Source organism: Mustela nivalis, assembly GCF_964662115.1.
Source record: "Mustela nivalis genome assembly, chromosome: 6".
NCBI classification, from domain to species: Eukaryota; Metazoa; Chordata; class Mammalia; order Carnivora; family Mustelidae; genus Mustela; species Mustela nivalis.
This window is the reverse complement of record NC_139025.1, coordinates 65,224,760-65,248,539: the sequence shown is the minus strand read 5'-3', so window position 1 is coordinate 65,248,539 and position 23,780 is coordinate 65,224,760. Positions and strand designations below refer to the sequence as shown.

General features: G+C 36.1%; 1 protein-coding gene, 1 long non-coding RNA gene and 1 pseudogene across 23 annotated transcripts in view; 2 read left to right on the top strand and 1 right to left on the bottom strand.

The window, feature by feature from the left end:
* The window catches only part of HEATR5A (HEAT repeat containing 5A), a 113,169-nt gene that overhangs the window by 77,287 nt on the left and 12,102 nt on the right, over window positions 1-23,780 (bottom strand). For 11 of the 21 annotated variants that reach the window (XM_082737907.1, XM_082737896.1, XM_082737897.1 and 8 more), the window contains 9 exons: window positions 20,966-21,167; window positions 18,965-19,176; window positions 17,625-17,733; window positions 13,812-13,961; window positions 12,813-12,987; window positions 6,103-6,263; window positions 4,669-4,924; window positions 3,687-3,842; window positions 2,078-2,328 (listed from right to left, as the gene is read on the bottom strand). In XM_082737907.1, coding sequence (XP_082594033.1) covers window positions 2,078-2,328; window positions 3,687-3,842; window positions 4,669-4,924; window positions 6,103-6,263; window positions 12,813-12,987; window positions 13,812-13,961; window positions 17,625-17,733; window positions 18,965-19,176; window positions 20,966-21,091 — 1,596 coding nt within the window. In that variant the 5' untranslated portion in view covers window positions 21,092-21,167. The remainder of the gene's footprint in view (window positions 1-2,077; window positions 2,329-3,686; window positions 3,843-4,668; window positions 4,925-6,102; window positions 6,264-12,812; window positions 12,988-13,811; window positions 13,962-17,624; window positions 17,734-18,964; window positions 19,177-20,965; window positions 21,168-23,780) is intronic. The other 10 variants (XM_082737908.1, XM_082737913.1, XM_082737895.1 and 7 more) reach the window with 3 other exon arrangements.
* Window positions 13,959-16,037, top strand: LOC309868281. The gene is made up of 2 exons (XR_014313618.1): window positions 13,959-14,917; window positions 15,144-16,037. It is a non-coding gene; the product is annotated as an uncharacterized lncRNA (long non-coding RNA).
* Window positions 22,761-23,122, top strand: LOC309867443 (large ribosomal subunit protein eL33 pseudogene; annotated as a pseudogene). The gene has a single exon. The product of its transcript is annotated as a large ribosomal subunit protein eL33 pseudogene (transcript).

Below are 23,780 nucleotides of genomic sequence, written 5' to 3'. Positions count from 1 at the left end.
CACAGGACTCCAGGTTTACAACCCGAGCCAAAGGCAGATGCCTAACCAACTGAGCCACCCAGGCATCCCAGGTATCTCTCTTATTAAAAATTTGCATTCCATTTTGATACTCGAATGTCTGATAATCTTTCTAGAGGCAGTATACTACAGAGATTAAAAGTCCTTAAAATAGTTTCACATTGAAGTGAGTTTCACAGTAGAGTGGGACTCTATACTTTAAAAGTGTATGAAACAGGCAAAATAAAAGAGGAAAAACCAGATTATTTCATATGTTACGGATAATGCATGCTTATATAGTACAGAGTCCAAGAGGCATCTACTATGTCTGGGAAAACATCTCTGTTACCAAACACCTCTAGAAAAGTAGCAAGTATTATGAGTTAGCACATAAATTTTCTGAACAGGAAGGCTAGTGTATTTTAAAACAACCAATCAACTTACTACTAACTTAGGACTACTTGAAGCCAATATAATCAATGAATAACACTCAATAAAAACAAGGATAAAATAAGCCAATCCTTTCTGCCTAACAAGTATGATCTGAGGATATTAAATCTAATTAAATACATGCAATGGCAATTCTTCGCTTAGAAACATATGACAGAATATGTTAGCTGTCAATCACCTTACTCAAGTGACATTGGCAATACTCAAAAAGTAGTTTTACAGCTTCTGAAGTAATGGTACATTCTTCTGCAAAAGCTAAATGGCAGATATAATACTAACAATGATGTAGGAGTGATAGTGAGAAAGCAAGGAATGGTGATTTAATTCTTTTTTTTTTTTTTTAAGATTTTATTTATTTACTTGACAGACAGAGATCACAAGTGGTCAGAGAGGCAGGCAGAGAGACAGAGGAAGGGAAGCAGGCTCCCTGCCAAGCAGAGAGCCTGATGTGGGGCTCGATCCCAGGACCCTGGGATCATGACCTGAGCCGAAGGCAGAGGCTTTAACCCATTGAGCCACTCAGGGGCCCCTGGTGATTTAATTCTTAAGAAGTACATATATGGGGGCGCCTGGGCAGCTCAGTTGGTTAAGTATCTGTGTTCAGCTCAGGGTGATCTCTGCTCAGTGGGGAGTCTGCTTCTTTCTCCCCCTCTGCCCCTTCCCTCGCTCATGCTCACTCTCCCCACCTCCCAACTTGCTCTCTTTCAAATAAATGAGTAAAACCTTAAAACAAAAGTACTTATATGTGTTTAAGGCCTAGGTTACAAAGGCTTTCACTGTCAAACAACATTCTCTGATAACTCACAATTCCTATTTGTGCAATCCACTGTTGCCATTTTTCTTTTATTTTTTAATTTTTGATGTGCACATTATCCCACTTTGGTCAGTGGGAGACCCTTGAGTTACTTTTTATATGCTTTTAAAATGAACACAGGATGATGACTTCCTTATTCTCCGCCATGACAAGATATTTCAGGTTTACACTATGCCTTTTCCGCCCCAGATCTGGAACCAGCCATTCCTTCATGGAGCCTTAATTCCCTTTTGCATAAAATGGTGTTTAGACCCATAATCTGGGCACTAGGGCTTTTCCTTACTACTAAGTTGTCACTGCTTTAGGTCTTGTCACTGGACAGAGTGGGGATTTAAGTACTTTTGGGGTGGGGGGGATCAGTTCGTAGTGGCATTTTCCATTCAAATTTAACATATGGGGCTTTTACTTAACTTTCTTGATTTTAGAGTTATATAGCTCTTTGCAACTCTGTCCTCTACAATGTTATTTTATTTTTTACAATGCAATTTTATTTATTAATTTATTCATTTTTAAAAGTAATCTGTATACCCAATGTGGGCTCAAACTCACAACCCCAAGAACAAATTCTGTTACTAAATGGAGATATTTCCAATAAAAAGCACAGAAACCATTCCTGTTTAAGTGTGGATAAGACATTTTTAACTATCCCTTTGTTTTTCACAGCAACCATTTGACAGTATTTAAAAATTAAGTAATATAGCTGATTTCTCAAAGTTGTCCTGTGTGGTTTTGACTGGGTGATAAACACAAAGATGATGATGTTTTTTAGAAAAAAATTGAAATGTCACTATTGTATGTGAAGAATGAAATCTTTACCTTGCCCCTTCCATGAGGAATTCCTAAAGGACAGTGTTTCACTGCTCCCAACAAAGCTGCCACGGCAAAACTAAAGCCAGTCACTGCTTCAGGTGAAGACTTAAGTACAGTAAGCCGTTCCAGGCAACGGTCTAAAAGAGGTGTTAGGTAAGAAGGTAATGCCACAGCAATGCAATGTAAACACCAAGCTGCTGCTAGTCGAACAGCAATGCTAGGGTGCTGAATAACTGAAATGATACTGTCAAGAAGACCTAGAAGGGCAGAAAAACAAAAGAGACTTAGCTCTACAGATAAAGTAACTTAGCCATAAAACAGTCAAAAGAATAAGCAAGCAACAGAGATATAAAATATATTATCTTTTTCAAAAGCGAAATCAGAATAGAAAAAAAGACTTAAAAAGATACATAATCATAAGTGATTTTTTGGAGCCCAACATGGGGCTTAAACTCAGGACCCTGAGATCAAGACCTGAGCCAAAATCAAGAGTCAGCCATTTAACAAACTGAGCCACCCAGGTGCCCCTAAATGATTTTGATATACAAAAATTACTTCTAATATGAAAACTGGTTTAATACACAAAAGAAAAATTTTATTTCCTAAATAAACTATGTTCTGCTTTTTTATCTTCAGATCATTATTCATTTGGTACTAGGAATTAAAAATTATCAATACATAACAAAAACACCTTAAAAAGAAATGTCACACTGTACTCCATCCTCTTCTTTTAAAAAAATCTCTTTTGACACATTTTATCTACATAATTAGTATGCTTCCTATGTACCATAACACCCTTGCCTGAGAACAAAATGTTGAACAAAACTGAGGCTTTGCTAGATCCTCAATGGGCTAATAACCAATTAAGTATACAGTGAAGTACCACTGCCAGTAAGAATAAAATTCTACATTTGCTGTATACAACTTCATCAAAATATGTAACAGTTCATGTTGATTGCTAAATTATATGGGATAAAGAGCTTACAAACTAAGTATAATGTAAGCTTCAATCAGCAGTAAATACGTACCACAGTTAAAGGACAAAAGCCATCAAAATTGTATTTTTAAAATGATTAAATAAAAGACACATATTGTATGATTCCATTTATATGGAATGTCTATAATAGGCAAATCCATAGAGACAGGAAATACATTAGTAGTTATCAGGGGCTGGGGAAGGGGGAAATGGGAAGAATGAACTTTTTGGTATGTGAATCATCTCAAAGTGATTAATTTTCCAAGAAAAAGAAAATGGAGACTGCTTGAAAGGACCTTTGAGGAAGTGTATTACTTGTAGCACATAGAAATTAATGTTTTCACTGTAGATGAGAGACAAGAGTTCAGGTTTGCTTTTCTTTTTTTCCATGTTATCTTAAATATTTCTGGAAAGGGAAGAGTAGGTGTGACTTAGTGAACAACCTTTAATTATAAAAGAAAACACTCAAACATATTCTTAATAATCCTGATTACATTTATTTTACAAAACATCTCTAACAAGCCTATAGTGGAATCTATAATAAATGAGTTATATGAAAAAGACTTGTTTCCTCAGAAAAAAGTTTTCTAGAATAAAAGTAAAAACAAGGTATTCAGACAAGTCGCAAACAATAGATACCTGCACTTGAATCCTGGAGTAAAGGTGCAGCTGTGGTGCCAAGACTGTATATGAGATTTCCAAGTTCTTGTAAAGCACACACCAGCATATGCTGGCTGGCCATTACATCTGTGGAGCCAACCCGGGTTTCCACATTACCCTCATTCATTACAGCATCTGAGAGAAGCATAAGATTTAACTACTTGTCGATGTTTTATTAAAATACATTATAGGGGGTAGATGTTAGAAGCAGAAAATATAAAGGCAAAAATTAATACCACCTCTCTCTATACATGAAACCCTTAAGGCAGTTAACTGAAATATTACAATGGGGACTTGCACCAATTCTGAGAAAGAACTGAACTAAAATAATGAATCCAGTTCAAGCAACCTGACATTAATCCCTTAATTACTATTACACATGGCACTGAAAGGGAGAATGTATAGAAAACTAAAAAAAGATTCCAACTTTACTGGTATACAAGATAAATAGAGTGGACTTAAAATAGTACAGGAACTGGGATGAACTGTTTCTCTCCCTCTCTCTCTTTTTTTTTAAGGGGGCGAGGGGTACAGGAAAAGGGAGAGAGAGAATCTTAAGCAGGCACCATACCCAGCCCAGTGAGGAGTCCGAGACAGAGCTTGATCTCACAACCCTGAGATCATGACTTGTGCTGAAATCAAGAGTTGGATGCTTAACTGGCTGTGCCACCCAGGTACCCCTGAGATTAACTGATTGCTCTGAAAACATTTTATCAACCTCTAGAGGAAGATTATGAATTCTGAGGAATTATTATCACCAGCCTTTAAGATATATATATATATGATACTTATTTGTTAGTTTATGTCTCATCTATATATTGACAACTTTACCCTAAAACAACTGACATCTATCACAAAAGCATTTTTTTAATTCATTTAGTATATTATATACCAGTCTAGCTTTTCCAAAAGGTCAATTCCTTCAGCACTGTTAAAACAGAGTATCTTAGTAAATCCATACCCACAACTTTCTTTAACTTCCAGATAGCCTGGCAAATGTCCTTGGCAGCAGCAATTTGAGCCTTTTCTCCAAGAAGACCTCCTATAGCAGCTCGAAGGATAAATGAAACACAACGACGACTGCAGACAGCATCAGTCTGAGTCTGGGTGGCTTTAGGGTGCGACTGTGACACAAGGCTTAGGACATGAGAAAGAAAGGCCGCGAAATTCTTCTCTAGCCATGTTCCTCCTAATGTTGAAACAAATACCACGTAAGCCTGAAAAAAGAAAAGATTTTATCTTCAAAATGAAATAATTTTAATTCTATATTAATATTTTCTCTTCTACAAAATATATAAAAATTTTTTTATTCTTTCCTCATTTATAGCTACTTTATATAACTATATAAATGTAATAGTGTTCTTCTATCTCTATTAAGCCCAAACTGAAGTACACAGTCTTTCAACTGGGATTTCATTTGTGCTACATTTTTATTTTGGTCAGACTGGACCAAGTTTCAGAATAATCAGCATAGCCAGCTAATATGGAGACTGTGTCTATGGCTCCTCTGAACAAAGGATTCAAGCTCTTCAATATTCTGAAGAAGAAAACCCAAATTGAACGTGAACACAATGTAAGAATTAAATATGTTCCAACACCATAACTCTAAGGGAATTTAGTTCTAGAAATATGAAAGGAAACTTCACAGTAATGAATCACTGCTCTTTATTTCCATGACTGTTAATGGTTGGTCTCACCCCAGAGATACAAAGACAGATTACATAAGTTTCCTTATGTAATCTGTTCTTCTAGAAATACAGCTTAAATTACACTGGGACATCTTATGTTTTCAAGAAATCTAATATCTATAAAACATTTTGAGGACCTATGTGAATTAAAAAAAAAATACACATTTGCTTTGAACCACAATGGCATTTAGAAAATAATACAAAGCCCTCTGCGTTGTTTTATTTTAAGATACTTTTCCTAGGTTTGGCTTAGATTATATGCTATAATCTTTACTTAGGAGGTGACACCATACAAAATGGAAATACAGTATTTCCCATACTGAATAATATGTACCTAACATGTACCTTACATCTGAACTGTACAAGCACACAAAAGCACAAAGGAATACACATTAAACTGTAAGACACTTAAACACACAAGGCCTAGAAACAAACGTTTGTGTTTCAAAGAAAATAAACAAAAATTTCCCATTATTAGGAACTTAAAACACATGGTGAATAATGCCCTATTTCATTGGTTTTTGGGTAACTAAGGTTTTCTTACTTGTAATCTAGCTTTCAAAGAGTGGCCTTACCATCTCTGTTTTTATGTGAGAGCAGGAGTGATGACCTTGCACAGTATCACTTATGCCCAGAGTATTCAGATACTAAAATTCTTGTTATAGGCCAGTGAGCATTACACGTAGATACTCATTTGTGACTCTAACCTGAGTAACTCCAACTCGAACATCCCTACTGACTGAACTGGTTCCTTTCAGCATATCTCCACTGGCTCGAAGAAATCCTGAACTTCCACGTAGAAACCCTGTTCCTAGTAATTCCAGAACTTCCTCCAGAGATAATCTGCGAATGCTTTGACGTGAAACTGCTATAACAAAGAACAAAACAAAACACGTGATTCTTACTTTACAGACTAAAATTTTAATGCAAGACCTTGATTTGCACGATCTTGGTAAACACGTTAATAGAAACAAAAATAAACTAAAAATCCAAACAAAATGCAAAATTGACAGGACATTACACACATTAACATTTAAAAAGTTATACAAGGGTTCAGAGGTCAAATCATAGCCGACTCTGAAGTATGTCAATGACATCTTAAAGACTAAGCTACTTAGGAATTATGCTTTATTGTCCTTTTTTTTTTTTTTTAAAGATTTTATTTATTTAATTGACAGACAGAGAGCATAAGCAGGGGAAGAGGCAGAAGCAGGCTCCCTGCTGAGCAGGGAGCTCGGACAACACAGGGCTCAATCCTAGGACCCCAGGATTATGACCTGAGCCAAATGGGGTGTTCCCATTGCCCTCTCTTCCACAAAGAAGTTAAAAGGCTAACCTTAAAAAAAATTTTTTTTATTTGAGAGAGAGAGAAAGAGAGAGAGCAAGAGCAGGAAAAGGGACAGAGGGAGAGGGAGAAGCACACTCTCCAGAACCCTGAGATCAGGACCTGAGCCGAAGACAGATGCTTAACCAAATGAGCCATCCAGGTGCCCCAGGATAACCATCTTCTAAAACAAAAAACATTAACTGCCCTTGCTTTCTACAAATGAAAATGCTTATAGCTTTAAAGTCTAAAATGCTTTAAAAATTCTTTCTAAATACTAAAAAATGCTGAAATCATAACTTTATATTTCCAAATGCTCTACAACTCTTAATGAAACTTATATAAAGTGACCATCATATCCTATTTTTTACAATTCTCAACTGCAGGCACAACTTCTGATATATCCTTCGTCTTTGAAGAGATCAAAGCAAAATATTACTGAAATGATCAGTTGGCTCTCAGGCTATAATAATCAAGAGATCAGTTAGGGCAGAATGTGTCTTCAAGTTTGTTTGTAGTTTGAAATAGTAGACTTTCTTCCTGTGAATATCTAGGGATCTCTTACACACATACATACACACTTCCCTCTCTTTCATTCTTCTGAATAATGATGGTCATGAGCTCTGACTCTCATTATTGGTTCAAGTCATACACAATAGAGAAATAAACTTCCATTAATCAAAACGATGAACAAAAAACCTACTCTAGTGTAAAGAGGAAATAACCATCTGAAACAAACGAAAATCTATGCTGGCATTTGGAAGAAAAACATTAATAACAGTATAAAATCCATGCCCCCATGAATCATAAATTCTAGGAAAGAAAGAATAAACATAATAAACGATTAAGTATATAATATGCTAGACAATGATTAAAGCAATGCAAAAAACAGAGCAGCTCAGGCTCAGGCATACTGGGGGAAGTATTTGTGATTTTAAGATTTTATTTATTTTATTCGACAGAGAGCAAGATCACAAGTAGGCAGAGAGGCAGGCAGAGACAGAGGGGGGAAGCAGGCTCTCTGCTGAGCAGAGAGCCCGATGCGGGGCTCGATCCCAGGACCCTGAGATCATGATCTGAGCAGAAGGCAGCGGCTTAATCCACTGAGCCACCCAGGCACCCCAGTATTTGTGATTTTAAATAGGGTAGTCAAGGAAGGATTCTTTGGAAAGGTGACATCTGAACATAGTTTGAGGACAGTGAGGGAATCAGGCATGTAGATACCTGGAGAAAAAGTGTTCTAGGCCGAGGAAATACCCAGACCAAAAAGGCCTTGGTTCAAGTAGAGCTATGTGAACAGAGCAATGGAGGAATTTAGTAGGAGAAAGGCCAGAGTGTAAGCATGGGGAAAGAGAAGGCACTGGTCTTTGTAGATGTGAAGTGAAGTGAGGTACCAGTGAAGGAGCCTAAGCAGAGGAGTGACATAATCTGTCACTATGCTTTGGAGCAGAGACAAGACTGTAGAAGAGGGCACAGGGAGAAGCAGGGAAGCCCACTAGAAGCAATTTAGTAACTCAAGCAAAAGGTGATGGTGGCTTAGATCAAGGTGGTTGCAGCAGAGTAGTCTGCATAAACATGTATTTTTAAGTTTTTACTTGAAAAAGTTTCAAAATCACATTACAAAAAAAACCACAGGCGTGCCTGGGTGGCTCAGTGGGTTGAGCCTCTGCCTTCAGCTCGGGTCATGATCTCAGGGTCCTGGGATTGAGCCTCACATCGGGCTTTCTGCTAAGCAGGGAACCTGCTTCCTTCTCTTTCTCAGCCTGCCTCTCTGCCTACTTGTGATCTCTGTTTGTCAAATAAATAAAATCTTTAAAAACAACAACAAAAACACAAAAAGAACTACAAGAATAGTAAAAAAACTTCCCATGTACCCTTCACCTAGACTCACAATATTCTCATCACTTTTTCCATTTTTGAAGAGTTTGTGCATGACTAGTTGTTTTATACAACAGCACTCAAATTGAGTCTGTCTAGTATTTCTTCAGAATTTTTGGCAGGAGAACTATGTAAGTAATTATAAGCCTTCTCAATGCGTAGCATCAAAACGCACTGTCAGCTTGGGATCAGTCTGTCCCTATGTTAGTGTTAGGATACTTGAACACTTGAATAAGGTTTGTCTGCCAGGTCTGTTCACTATAAAAATATCAATTTTCCTTTTATAATTACTATGTAACTTGTGTGGTGATACTTTAGGACAATAAAAATATGCTGTAACCCATCAAACTTTCATCCAACAATGTAATGAGTATTCCTACCTGCATAAATTATTACAATGACTGCAAAAAGGTCATTATCCTAATAATCATTCCTTCTACCTTTATTAGTTGGCATTTTATTGTAAAAAAGAGCTTTCCCTTCTCCTTTATTTACTTACTTTCAGTATGCACTCATAGATTTCTTTTTATTTAATAGGTATAATCAATTTGTCATTATTAATTTTGCTTCTAATACTGTCTTGGATTTGACCAGTGGAATTAACTTCAAAGAGCTGGCCAGGGGGAGCACCTAATTTTTTTTGACACAACAGTATGTTCCAAGGTCATCTGCAGACATTTCCTTTGCCAACCCCATAATTAGCCAATTCTCCAAGGGGTCCCAATTCTGGGTATGTTTTAAGATTGTCCAGTAGAGAAGCTATTGAGTGTGAGAGGTAAGAATCATGGGTGACTTTGCAAATTTTGATTTGAACACCTGGAAGGACAGAGTTGGTATCAACTGAGATTAGCAAGGTGTGTGTATGTTCTAGAGGAGGAGAGATCAGGTATACCCTTCAGGAAAAGTTAATTTGAAACATCAAATAAACACCCAAAGAGATGTCAAATAGGCAGCTAGATATGAGCTTGATGCCCAGGCTAAAGATATAGATCCAATAATCCCTGACATATAATGGTATTTAAGCCATTAGATTAGATAGGATCACCAAGAGGATAAGCATACACATACTGCCAAAGAACAAGTATTAGGCAATCTTCTATAAAGATAAGGAATCAACAAGGAAGATGAAACAGGAATTTCTAGTGAGGAAGAAGGACAACAAAGAGAGAATGAAGTTATATAAGCACAGTGAAAAAAGACAAGGAAGATAATCAGCTGACTTAAATGTTGCTGAAACATCTAGTGAGACAATTGAGAACTGCTCACTGGCTTTAGGTGGCTGAGTACAAACCACCTCAAAAAGGGCAGGGGTTTTTGTTTTGTTCAATAACATAACCCATGTGCTCAGAAAAGATCCCAAGTATAAACAAGTATTTATTGAATGAATGAATGAATGAATGATCACGGAGGTCTTTGATGACCTTAATGAAAACAGTTTTGGTGGAGTGAATGTGGGGGAAATCCTAACTGAAGTGGGTTTGAAAGATATGATTGGAGGGAAACTAAAGACACTATCAAGAAACTCTTCTGAGGAACTTTAATGCAAAGGGAAGAGAAATGGAGCTCCAACTGGCTGAGAAGATACAAGCATTTTTTTCTTTTAAAAATGGCAGAGGGGCGCTGGGGTGCTCAGTGGGTTAAACCACTGCCTTCGGCTCAGGTCATGATCTCAGGGTCCTGGGATCGTGTCCCGCATCGGGCTCTCTGCTCAGCAGGGAGCCTGCTTCCTCCTCTCTCTCTCTGCCTGCCTCTCCGTCTACTTGTGATCTCTCTCTGTCAAATAAATAAATAAAATCTTTAAAAAAAAAATGGCAGAAACTGAAAGATGTTTTTGTAGGTAATCCAATAGAGAGTATAAGCTAGTATAAGAGAGAGGAGACTTCCTAGAGCAATATCCTTGAAAAAGTGAGAGAATGATATATATTAAATTATATGTATTAAAAAATCACATAAATTCCTGGCAACTTGTTCCAATGATAAGAAAGTGTCATACTCAATCCCTGCTTTTAAAAATTTATTTATTATTTATTTATTTAAAGCACATGAATAGGGGGGAAGGAGAGTAGGAGAGGGAGAAACAGGCTCCCCACTGAGCAGTGAGCCTGAGGATGGGCTTGATCCCAGGACCCTGGGATCATGACCTGAGCTGAACCAACTGAGCCACCCAGGTGTTCCTCAATCCCCGCTTTTTAAGTGCCTTGGAATAACCTATCACCTGTCTGAAACCTGTTAGTTTAACTAAGAAAATCGCTCAGTTCCGTACTTATAATCTTTTGTAGTTGAGTATGCTAACCTCCACTGCATTTGTTTTCTGAATTATTAAGCACTATGTTGTTATTAGTCCCTGACTGTAAAAAAATCTATTATGGTATCTAGATCACTTTTTAGTTGTACAAACATAACTCAATTATTTGTAAGCTAAAACTTACAGAGGCAAGATGATAGAACTTCTAACAAAAGATTAGGCCAAGGATTTTTACTGTGGGTGAAGCTGATTCTTCACTTTGCTTAGTCTGATTACAAAAACGCTAGTTTAATTCAGAGCTGCCATCGAAGCATATACATTTAAATATTCATTCATAACTTAAGCAATTCTACATTTTGCTTGCTTTTACTGAAACTGTGTGCTACTGCTAATGGTTCATTTACAGAAATGCAATTTACATTTTACAATGTAAAAATGCAATTTACATTTTTAAAAAGGATTTGATTAGGGGCACCTGGGTGGCTCAGTTCATGATCCTAGGATCATGCTCAGCAGGCAGTCTGCTTCCCTCTCCCTCTGCTGCTCCCCCTGCTGTGGTCTCTCCCACTCTCTCTGTCAAATACATAAATAAAATATTTGAAAAAAAGAAAAAGGATTTAATTAAACATTTCTTCCAATTTCAATTTCTTAGGTGGCTTAAGATTTAACCTCCTAAAAGTCCTGAACAACATTTCTCTGTTTTGGGTTCTTTTGGTGACTTCCTGACCTGTTCCCATTCACCTTTCCCCTACCTCCCAATAAATAAGAAAGTCTTACTGAATTATCAGATTAGAAAAAAACCATAATAAAAATAAAAATTTCTTATTATAAATTTTATTTATAATCTCAGTTGGAAAGTGAGGGGGCTATAAGTTTGATAATGTTCCAAGATGACTAAGACATGCTGTACTTCCTGTCTTCTCCCATCTCTGGTTAAAAACATTAGCTTTAGGAAAAAAAAAATCTCCCTTTATGTTAACTATAAACAATTTCTCTAGCAATGCTTCTTAAACTTTAATGTGCACATGAATTATCTGGAGATCTTGTTCAAATGAGAATCTGGATTTAGTAAACTGTGTGTGGCCCGAGTTTCTGCACTTCTAACAAGCTTCCAGGTGATGCTAAGACTCCTGATCGCAGATGTTTCAGTAGTTAAATTTCTAAGGAACAAACACATTTTCATTTGTGTGAGATTGTTTATTCTTTGGAGACAGAATGATAAAGCAAGTTTTCAGTTACTCATCAATGTTTTATATACACTGTTGATTAAACCCAGGCAAATTCTTTTGTTTTCAAAAATACCCCATCTTTCACTGCCTAGAAGCATAGAAATAAAAAGTAACACAAGGCAAATTGTCCAAGTACAGTGAATTTAAATACCTGTTGTTTGGATTATTTACATCACTGCTCCCTTATACCAACCTAGAAAATGGCAAGCCGAATATAGGTAATCAAATTCATGTTGCTTAAAAAAGAATCAAGATTTAGATCATGCCTATTATTGGATAACAATTAACAATTTACTTAAAAAAAACAGAAGTAAAGGTCATAATGTAAAGATGATGACTGAATAAAGTACATTTCTTCAAGAGTTTATTTTGGTGGGGCGCCTGGGTGGCTCAGTGGGTTAAAGCCTCTGTCTTTGGCTCGGGTCGTGATCCCAAGGTCCTGGGATAGAGCCCCATGTCAGACTCTTTGCTCAGCAGGGAGCCTATTTCCTCCTCTCTCTGTGCCTGACTCTCTGCCTACCTGTGATCTCTGTCTGTCCAATAAGTAAATAAAACTGTAAAAAAAAAAACAAAAACGAAATCTTGGGACCTAACCAATGTTTATAAACTAAAATTGGTTTATAAGATATCCTGCCTCTTTTCAAAATTAACAATGGGTAGTAGTAATACTACATTGTGTTTGTTTAAACTAACTGGGAATAAATTACAATAGATATTTTGAAAATAATTATATAATTTTACCTGATCCTGGATGTTTAGAAATTATAGCTTTAGCCAACACTGTGCCTAGTAGCTTTGAAACAGAAATCCGCACATCATAATTGGAACCTTCAAAGGACTTAAAACATAGTGTGGCCACACTATCCAAGTCTGTACTCCACATAAAGATGGCCTCTTTCTGAAGTTCAAGGAGACACTATTTAATTGAAAACAAAACAAAACAAAGCAAAACAAAAAAACACAGACATTAATGAAAAATAAAATGTAAATGTCAGGTTCAGATCTATATAAGTTATAGAAACTATCAAGCTCTAACAAAAATTATATACAAATCCAAAGTATCTAAATAATGACTGCAGAGACAACAAATGAATACTTATTAAAAGTCATAAAAATTATACTTTATAAAACAATGTGTCCACAGAGGATGGGAGGAGAACCCATTCTAAGTAGGTTAGAACCAATCTGTTGGCTAGGAGCAGTTGTGAGAATAATTATAACATAAACAACGCTACTGTCCTATCTGACCAACTATATTAGGAAGGCCATGATAATTCTGAAGATCACAAGACTTGGCCTAGATCTGCAGAGGACTAAACTGCCTTATTTTGCTTCTGTTTCCTAGCTTGCAAAAAGTGACATATTCAAAAGAAATTAAAATATCAAAACCTAAATCTTAGACTTAAAAAAAAAAGAAAAAGAAGGCGTGATAAAAACAAATCACTCTCAAATAAAATAAATTTTACATGTAAACTTCAGGTTATAAAACTATAGAAAGGAAGCATAGTAGAGTGAAAGAAATACTCAGAGTCTGGTAACCAGAATTCCCCACCCTCCAACAAGGTCCGGAGGACCTTGGGAAATTCATACAACTCTCCGGACCTCAGTTTCCTCCTATGCTAAAGTAAGATGGGCTAACTACCAAGATTATACTCTGAGATCATGTACCTATTAACAGGGATACTAATTTAATTTTCTTTATATTTATTTTGAGAAATTCTGCTTATTAGACCATATTACCTTTGCAGCAGCACAACGAACAGACATGGATCTATCTGTTAAGCAGGATTTAGCAGCTTTATAAACATCCCTGTGGCAAGGTGTAGCAGCAGCTCCTAGTCCATTCAATATATTTTGCAGACTAAGCATAATCTCATATCGACCTTGAGACTACCAAAAAGAAAAAATTTAAGAAAAAAATTTTAACTGTGAAAAGTAGCATTAAGCATTACAATTTCTCTCATATACTAGTGAAATATTTCAATATCTGTATACACTAACCAACCCATCTAACATCAAGAAACATTAACAGTTGTTATTTTATGAAATGTTTCACCATTTGAAAAGTGGTATGTCTACAAATTATTTCAACAAAATACGAAGGGTTGATGTGAAGATTAGGTGAAATTATATTAAAAAATCCTAGCACAAGGCTGGCATGTTGTTAAGCATTCAATAAATGGTCGCTATTAATGAGGTAACATGGTAAGTGGTCAGCTTCTGGCAGTCAGGTACCCTTGGGCAAAACCGTTCACCATTTAAACGGATATATCCACCTCACAGGTTGTTGTGAAGATCAAACAAGTTACTATATGCAAAATGCTGAGAATAAGGCCTGACATATAGTAAATGCTCAAAAGATTTTATAGCCATTAATATTTTAGCATTCATTGGGCTGAGTAGCTTAACTCAGAGAACAAAAGGCTGGGCTTTGGACTTAAAAAGACTTGGGGCTGAATCTTGGCTCTGATCCTTAGCACCTGTGTGACTTTAAGTTGTTCTTACTTATTTCTCCATCTATAAAATGAGAATAAGATGAACCCCACAGAGCCAGTGTGAGAAGTAAGTAAGTCCTTGTGGGGAAAACATTTACCACAGTGCCTGGTACATAGAAATACTCAAATAACAGTTGCTGCTTATACTACTGATATTTTAATAAATGCCCCAAATGATTTCTATATCCCAGGAAATTAAGGCCAGTAAAGATAACTTAAAGATAACTAAAGTTGGGGGAAGACAAAGATCAACATCAAGTATCATTTTCATAGGAATGTTATTAATTTTCTTTGCCCAAAGGAGCACAAAATGAGTAATTAATAGGTGGACATAACCAACTGAGTCTCAAGGTGAAACTTCTTTTTTTTTTTTTTTTTTTTTTAAAGAGTATTTATTTATTTATTTGACAGAGAGAGAGATCACAAGTAGGCAGAGAGGCAGGCAGAGAGAGAGAGAGGAGGAAGCAGGCTCCCTGCTGAGCAGAGAGCCCGATGCGGGACTCGATCCCAGGACCCTGAGATCATGACCTGAGCCAAAGGCAGCGGCTTAACCCACTGAGCCACCCAGGCGCCCAAGGTGAAACTTCTGAACTTTCTTTTTATCCCAACTTTATGATGTCTATTACTGAAGGGCATGAATCAAAGGTGGGAGCTCTTTGGTCATCTCCAACTTGTTGTAGTACCTGATCTACTAAGTCATATAGATAAAAAATAGCAGGAAATAAAATCCTCAGCAATAACTTGAAAATTTCTGAGACTTAAAGAGTAATCCCATTAACCATGAGGCCTAAAAAGATTATAGCTTAACTAAGAGAGTTAAGTAGGAAAAAAAAGTTTATTTATTTATTATTTGAGAGAGAGAGAAAGAGAGAGGGCATGAGAGGAGAGAGGTCAGTGGGAGAAGCAGACTTCCTGTCAAGAAGGCAGCTGGGTGTGGGACTTGATCCAAAGACTCTAGGTTCATCAACTGAGCAGAAGGCCATCGCTTAACCAATTGAGCCACGCAGGCACCCAGGGAAAAAAAGTTTAAAATGGCCATTCCTCAGCAGATAAAAGTTCTTACAAACATTTTCTTTTAAGTAAAACCCAATTTTATAATCTCTTTTTTTAAAGATTTTATTTATTTATTTGACAAAGAGAGATTACAAGTAGGCAGAGAGGCAGGCAGAGAGAGGAGGAAGCAGGCTCCCCACCGAGCAGAGAGCCCGACACGGGACTCGATCCCAGGACCCTGAGATCATGACCTGAGCTGAAGGCAGGGGCTTAACCCACTGAGCCACCCAGGTGCCCTATAATCTCTTTTGATGTTAACAATCTCTTCTGCTGAATCACTTTCTTCAGTTTTCTAGCAAAACACTGCTTAGAACTGACTGGATTCGATCACTAGTTTTTTGTTTGGACTTAACTTCTGAAAGATCTTGAATAAGCTACATTCTTTTTTTTTTTTTTTAATTTTTTTTCTTTTAAATAATCTCTACACCCAGCATGGTGCTTGAACTCAAAACCAAGAGTTGTGTGCTCTACTGTCTGAGCCAGCCAGGCACCCCAAATCAGTTACATTTTTCTCGAAATTTATCATATTTTATATATGAACTTTCAAATTCAGGTCATGATCTATCTCAGAGTCTCAGGATCAAACTCTGTGTCAAGCTCTTTGCTCAGGATGAAATCTGCTTGGAGTTTCTCTGTCCCTCTCCTTCTGCCCCACCCTACTACATATACTTGTGCATGCAGGTGCACAAACGTTCTCTCTCTCTCCCCCCTAAAATAAATAAATAGTTTTTGTTTTTTTTTTAAATGTGTGGGCAACTAGATAGCATTTTAAAAAATTATTTCAGAGCTGTTTTCTAGACTTCTTCTCTAGGTGAGGTCAGAACAAGAACTAGAATGTTGTTTTTATATTTAGAGGTGCTGAGGGGCCCCTGGGTGGCTCAGTCATTAGATGTCTGCCTTTGGCTTAGGTGGTGATCCCAGGGTCTTGGGATTTAGTCCCATGTCAAGTCCCCTGCTCGGTGGGAAGCCTGCTTTGCCCTCTCCCACTCCTCCTCCCTCAATGTCTCTCTCTGTCAAATAAATAAGAATAACATCTTAAAAAAAAAAAAAAGGTGTTGAGTTATCCTTCAATACTAGGGATGACAGATTTAAAATGTTTGATAAACACATATACAAATGCTTTAATTTCAAAATGATTGGTAAGGGGCACCTGGGTGGCTCAGGCAGTTAAACATCTGCTTTCAACTAAGGTCATGATCCCAAAGTCCATCCCAAAGATGGAACACCCCCATCAGCTCCCTGCTCAGCAGGAAGCCTGCTTCTCCATCTGCCTCCACCCTTCCTCCTGGATGTACATGCTCTCTCTCTCAAATAACTAATAAAATCTTAAAAAATAAAAATTAGTGAAATTATAGTTGGCAAGAAATTACAGTATCTTGGAAGACAAATGAAGAGACAGTTACAAAAACAAAGGGTATTCCACAGTGGTAAATGATCACAAATCAATAAGGCTAAGGCTGAGAATATATTCCTCTGACAACTAAAAGGTCAACCATACCCTGGTCATACTTATATCCTCGATGCTCTTTCCCAACCTGCCTGTACTCCTTACTCTTTTCTGTTCTGGTAGAATACCACTCCAACCATCAGGTACCCAGTTGTTACCAACTATGTATCTGGATCCTTGCTGACAAGCACTTGCTGTAATACTAGTATTAAGGGAAAAGGTGATACGAGAGGATGAAGCAGGGATGGGTCTGCCAGAGAAATACTTGAAGCTTTTGACAATCTGGATTTATCCAAAATTGTAAATTGTATTACTAATTTTCTAATAAAGATTTAATATACAAAAGAGATATGTACATCTCCTAGAAATATTTCTAGGAAATATTTATGGATATATTTATATACATACCTATGTATGCTTACCAGAGGTAAAGCACTTCTGTTGGCTCAAAAAACCATAAAACACAAAACCATAAAATACTTTTTATTCTTTTTCTTTTGATATAATAAAAATTATAGTTTATCTTTTTAATCTTTGGTTGAACTTGTGGTTACTCACCTCTGCACTCTTCATAGCTTTAAGAATATTCCCCACTGTATCAGTAAAGGTGTTAACCAGTACTCTACCCAACTTCCTGTACAAGGAACCCAAACATACCACAGCAGCACTGAAACAACATTTAGATTAGGAATTAATCATGAGTGAAAAAACAGGAATCAAAAAAATCTTAGCCTATGTAAAAGTGACTATTTAATTTTACTTTTAAAGTATAAAACTGCCCAGAATCTATTCAATTATTAAATCCTAAGGTATGATGCATGCATGAATACCAGGTAATTACACTTCCCATAACAATTTTTTTAAAAAATGGGTCTTTAAATAATCAAAACCTCAGCCCAAAGATTCAATTCCCCCAAATTCTTTTTATAAAATAATTTTCCATGAAACTGACCTGCATATATTGGCTAATCAAAGATAATCTTAAAGATGCAAGGTAAGAAAAACAGGAAATAATATTCTTATCAAGTCTGAAGTCTGAAAACTTCTTGGGAAAATACATTCTGTTATAAGCTAAAAATTAGATCAACAGAAATTTCTGTAAAATTACTACTGTGGAACCATACATGGCAAATGACTTTCTCTAAAATAACGGACAAAAAAATGAACTGAATCCTATAGAGAAAGAAACTAAGCTGTTCTTTTTAGGAGCTTAGAAGAGTATATTTCTATATGGTACTTACTATTAACTTTTACTACTAAGAGCTAATAAATTAAAAGAAAACCCAAGAGGTGAAGAACTCAAAATACCTTTTTCTTAAATACTCAATGGCTAAGACTTTTTTTGTATTTATCCTTAAAACACTTCTTTTTTAATAGCTGACATATATTAGTTTCAGGTGCACAACATAGTGATTCAATAATTATAAACATTACAAAATGCTCACTACAGCAAGTGTAGTTACCATCTGCCATCATACAATGTTATTACAGTATTATTGACCATAGTCCCTGTGCTGTACTTTCTATCCCTATGACTTACTTGTTTGTATAAATAGAAGTTCGTACCTCTTAATCCCCTTCACCTATTTCACTTAACTCTCTCCCTATCCCCCACTCTGGCAACCACCAGTTTGTGTACTACATTTATGGGTCTCCAGCTACTACATTTTTAGTAAGACAGTTTTCCTTCCTAAATCAAGACTTCAAATATGTCTAAAATATTTTTTAGAATAGTCTCTCAACCAATGGGAAAATGTTTTTTTTTAAAGGTAAATTTAAAAAATGAGCAAAATAATTTGTGCTCAGTTTCAAAATAATTATCAAGTAGTTTGGTTTCTTTAGAAAAATGATTCAACAAGGAAACACTACTTTATGTTCAGTTTTAATATTTAACTTACAGTTTTGTGGGAAGATAACTTGGAGAATCATCTTTGCTACGAATAAGATCATTACATTTATCGATTGTCTCGTAAACAGAGAATGTGTCACCAATACTATAAAGAACACCTAGATTTTTAGCAAGGAGTTTGCGGGTAGGAGGCCCTGGGGAGCTATTCAACAAAGATAGGAGCTGTTCAACAAGAGTCTTCTGTTTCTCCTTCACATCACTCTAGAAAGGAAGATAACAAAGAATTCCAAGTCAATATAATTACATGTAATCTTTTAATACGATTTTTCTTTCATATATTTAAGAATTAAGAACTCCAGAAAAATACAAAATTATTTTGACTAAAAATTACAAGTAAGTTGGTGGTGTAGTCATTGTGCCACACAGGGTAGTTTGTGGCCCTGCAGGTATCTCCAAAAAGTAATTTCTGGGCCACAATACAGTGGAGTCTCTGTGAAGAAAGATAAGGGTTCTATTTCTTCTATATCCTTTTTCTTCTATTGAAAGGTAGAGCAAATATGTACTTAAACCAGAGGCTCTTTGTTATTAAGTCTCTCCCCCATACATATCTGTATAAATAAGCAGCAACCTATAATCTATCATGAGTTGACCTTGAAATGAAGGACTGCGTTACTCAGATCTTTTTCTAAGTTTAGTGCAATTTTCTTTTTGTAAACTTATGCATCTAAATGCCAGTAATGTTATTCCATTTTACTTGTCTACTTTCTGATAAAGGAGTACAGAATACCATTATAATAGTAAAGGTATTCAGATGCTCACTACAGCATAAGCTTCCACAACAAACTATTTGTTAGTATACGGATTTTTGTCTTGTCAAATTCCAAATTTCTCCATGAGTAGTGTCTCTGGACCATTTCTGTATTACATATGGTGTCACTTACTACGTAGAAGAATATCCTCATTCTTAGTAGGAGATGTATGCAGAAGTATTTAAGGTGCAATACCAGCTCATATGGCTCAGTAAATCAGTCAATCAAATATGATAAAATGTTAACTGCTGAATGTAGCTGAAAGTATGAACGATTTGGGTTTTTTGGGGGGGGGAAATTATTTCATAAGCCTAAGAGTTAATATGTTTACTAAAGGACTTTTAAATTTATATTCTCTGTAAAAAGCTCACAACTTTTTTTTTTTTTTAAAGATTTTATTTATTTATTTGACAGAGAGAGATTACAAGCAGGCAGAGAGGCAGGTAGAGAGAGAGAGGAGGAAGCAGGCTCCCTGCTGAGCAGAGAGCCCGATGCGGGACTCGATTCCAGGACCCTGAGATCATGACCTGAGCCGAAGGCAGCGGCTTAACCCACTGAGCCACCCAGGCACCCAAAAGCTCACAACTTTTTAAAAGTGAAACTCCCTTACAATATTTAGCAATATATTACACAAAGGCTTCATGTACTTCATGCATATGAAGTGAAGAAAATAATGAAAATGAAATCTAATAGAATGTGGTTTATAGTTAGTTTTTTATATTTTTGTATATATATATTTAAAGATTTTATTTATTTATTAGAGAGATATCACAAGCAGAGGGAAAGGGTAGAGGGAGAAGCAGGCTCCCTGCTTGGGGAGCCCGATGTGGAGCTTGATCCCAGGACCCCGGGATCAAGACTTGAGCTGAAGGCAGATGCTTAGCCGAGTAGGCCATCCCGGCTCCCCTTTTTATATATTTTTAAAGTAATATAAAAAACATTGATTTCTTCCTGTTTTGAAAGAATAGACTTCTTGTAATATTTCATTATAAACTTTTCTTTAAATTAATATATAATGTATTATTGGCCCCAGGGGTACATGTTTGTGAATCGTTAGGCTTACATACTTCACAGCACTCACCCCCTCCCCAATGTCCATAATCATTATAAACTCTTAACAGGGTCTAGCATTTGAAAGCTAATTTAGGTTATTCTGAATGAAATTAGAAAAGCAAACCGAACGACCTACACAACATCTGGCACTTAAAAAAACACTAAGAAGTTTTTGCAATTTTACCCACCCTGCTGGTTGCCAGCAAGAGCTTCTCCAAATAGCTCAACCAGTCAAAAATAAACTCTGCCTTCTGAACTTCACCTAGTTGATTGTACACTTCTTCATTCAGCAGTAAGTTATGAGCTAATTCCATTCCTTGCCGAAAATTCTCCTAGCTGGTCACAATTCTTCTCATTAAACTTCAGTCAATATATCTAAGAAAAAAAAACCTGTAATAGAGGAAAAGAACATATTTTAAAAGGAAGGCAATTCTAATACTGGAAATTTCCACAGAAAGCACAAAGTATAATTAAATTGGGAGATAGTTTTTATAAATTATAAACTGGGTGAAACTGGGAAATCCCAACACTGAACTCTTAACAATGATACAAAATCTACCTTTGACTCAGTTTTTGGAAAGCAGACAGGCAAAGCAGAAAAAGTATCATTGATATTCATATGAAAAAATGTGCTAAACAGAAGAGACATTCCATTAAAATTCTAAAAATTTTTAGGTTAGGCTACTAAGGATTAGATTTTTAATTTTCTTTGTAGGATAAATATCCTTTTACTAAAATAAAATGGGTCACAGGTACATATCAATAAATGATCAACTATCCAGACCTACTAAAATTCTATAAAGGTTGACTTCTGCCTGGTCCTGTCATTTACCTGGATTTTGAAATTGAAGGACTTATTCCTATTAGCATCTGTTTCCTCAGCCTAATAAAGATACTGCATATAGCTTGAGGCTAGGAGTTTTAGCAAAAAGCCTCATCTCAACCAGAATAGTCCTATCTCTGTGAGTCCTGTGAAAGCAAAGTCCTTGTTTTCAAGACACTTAGATGGATGTTGTCCAGGATCTGTAGCAATAAAGATCATATCTGCTCTGACCCAAATCCAAAGCAGCCTTCATTTCTGCTGTAGCAAATACTCAAAAAAAGACAGAGTAGATTCTGCTAAGTTTTGTTTTTTTAAATTCATGAGTATGTCCTGGGCATATACCTTCCAGGATATAAATAACATGTAAGTGTATACACACACACACACACACACACACAAACACACACACACAGATTTATAAGATGACATCTTGATTACGGAATTTTTTATGTTTAGAAGGATCGTGTTCAAATTTATAGCAACATGTCTACAACTCATTTTTGAATAATTAAGTAACTCAATCAGCCATAAAATACAGTAAATGTTAACAGCTATATGTAGACAGTGGGTATGTGAACGGTCATTTTACTATTCTTCACTTTTTCTGTATTTTCTAAAAGATCACAATAAAAAGTTGGAAAAAATTATTTAAGAAATTAAGAAACACACAAGCAGGGTGCCTGGCTGGCTTAGTGGTAGAGCATGAGATTCTTGATCTTGGGGTCCTGAGTTTTAGCCCCATGTAGGGTGTAAGGTTTACTTAAAAAAAATTAAGGAAAATTAGAAGGGAAAGTTTAAGACAAAAAACACACAAGGTGGCTTTAAAAAAATCATCACTACTACTTACAAGAGAGACAACTATCATCAAGAACATTATACAGAGAAGGCACTACATACATAAAAGATGGGTACTCTTATTCACTAATATATCAAAAATAAATTTGATAAATTATAAAACTCCCAGCAAAACAGAAACAGGTAATTAGAATTGCATGGAAATACAGATAGAATGCTGCAGGTAATTAAACTATAAAAATGAAATATATAGCTCATATTCCCCTAAACAAATCTCAACCTTTTATAGAGAAGCCAGCAAGTGAAAATATGTTAGAAAATCAAATGGGACGCTTCCCACCATCTTGGAGCCTCTGGAGGCCTGCTGGGAACAGGACTCCTAAAATGACAAATTATGTCCGGAAGGTTGTGGGCCAAGGCCATTTTTGGTGGCTACAAGCGGGGTCTCCAGAACCAGAGGGAGCATATAGCTGTTCTTAAATTTGAAGGTGTTTCTGCTCCAGATGAAACTGAATTCTATCTAGGCAACAGATGTGCTTATGTGTACAAAGCAAAGAACGACACAAAGACTCCAGGTGGCAAACCAAACAAAACCAGAGTAATCTGGGGAAAAGTAACTTGTGCTCATGGAAACAGTGGCATGGTTTGTGCCAAATTCCAAAGCAACCCTCCTACTAAAGTCACTGGCCACAGATTCCATGTGATACTATATCCCTCAAGGATTTAAACTTAATGAAAAGTAAATAAATAAAGATGTAAGTAAATAAGTAAAGATGTAAAGATGTTTGTTCTCTTGTAAAAAAAAAAAAAAAAAGGAGAGACAGAAAAAGAAAAAAAAATCAGATGGAAGATCTGGGAAAGGCTCTTCTTTTTTTCAGAAATGTCAATTTTAAGGAACAAGAACATAAACAAAAATGCTAACAAATTCATTTTTACAGAGCCAAGTGAAGTTTTAGATTCTTGTTTAAATTTTCCTTTCTTAAATTATTGAAGCCAACTGACCAAAATATACACAATTAAGGAAAAAGTTAATAAATGTTAGAGAAACAGTTTCTGGAAGAAACATTCTAGCTATACAGAAGGAGAAAAGCAAGTGTACACTCAGTATCTATGATTGTCTAAAGGAAAAAAAAATTACCTCACTATCATAGAGAAAATTTCTTATAATTGCCATGGCAAACCAAAAATCTTAAGAATCAAATTACCCTTTTTAGAGGTCATTAGGACTGCTGAAGAGACTTTTTTTTCCCTTAGGCAGCAGCAATATTGTGGTGTAAAATGATCTATCAAGAAGCAAAATAGCTAACACAATGCAATAATAAATAATTCAGTAAAAAGCTTGAGATCATAAGCAGGGCAGAGTTACCTCCAAAGTCTCAATACAT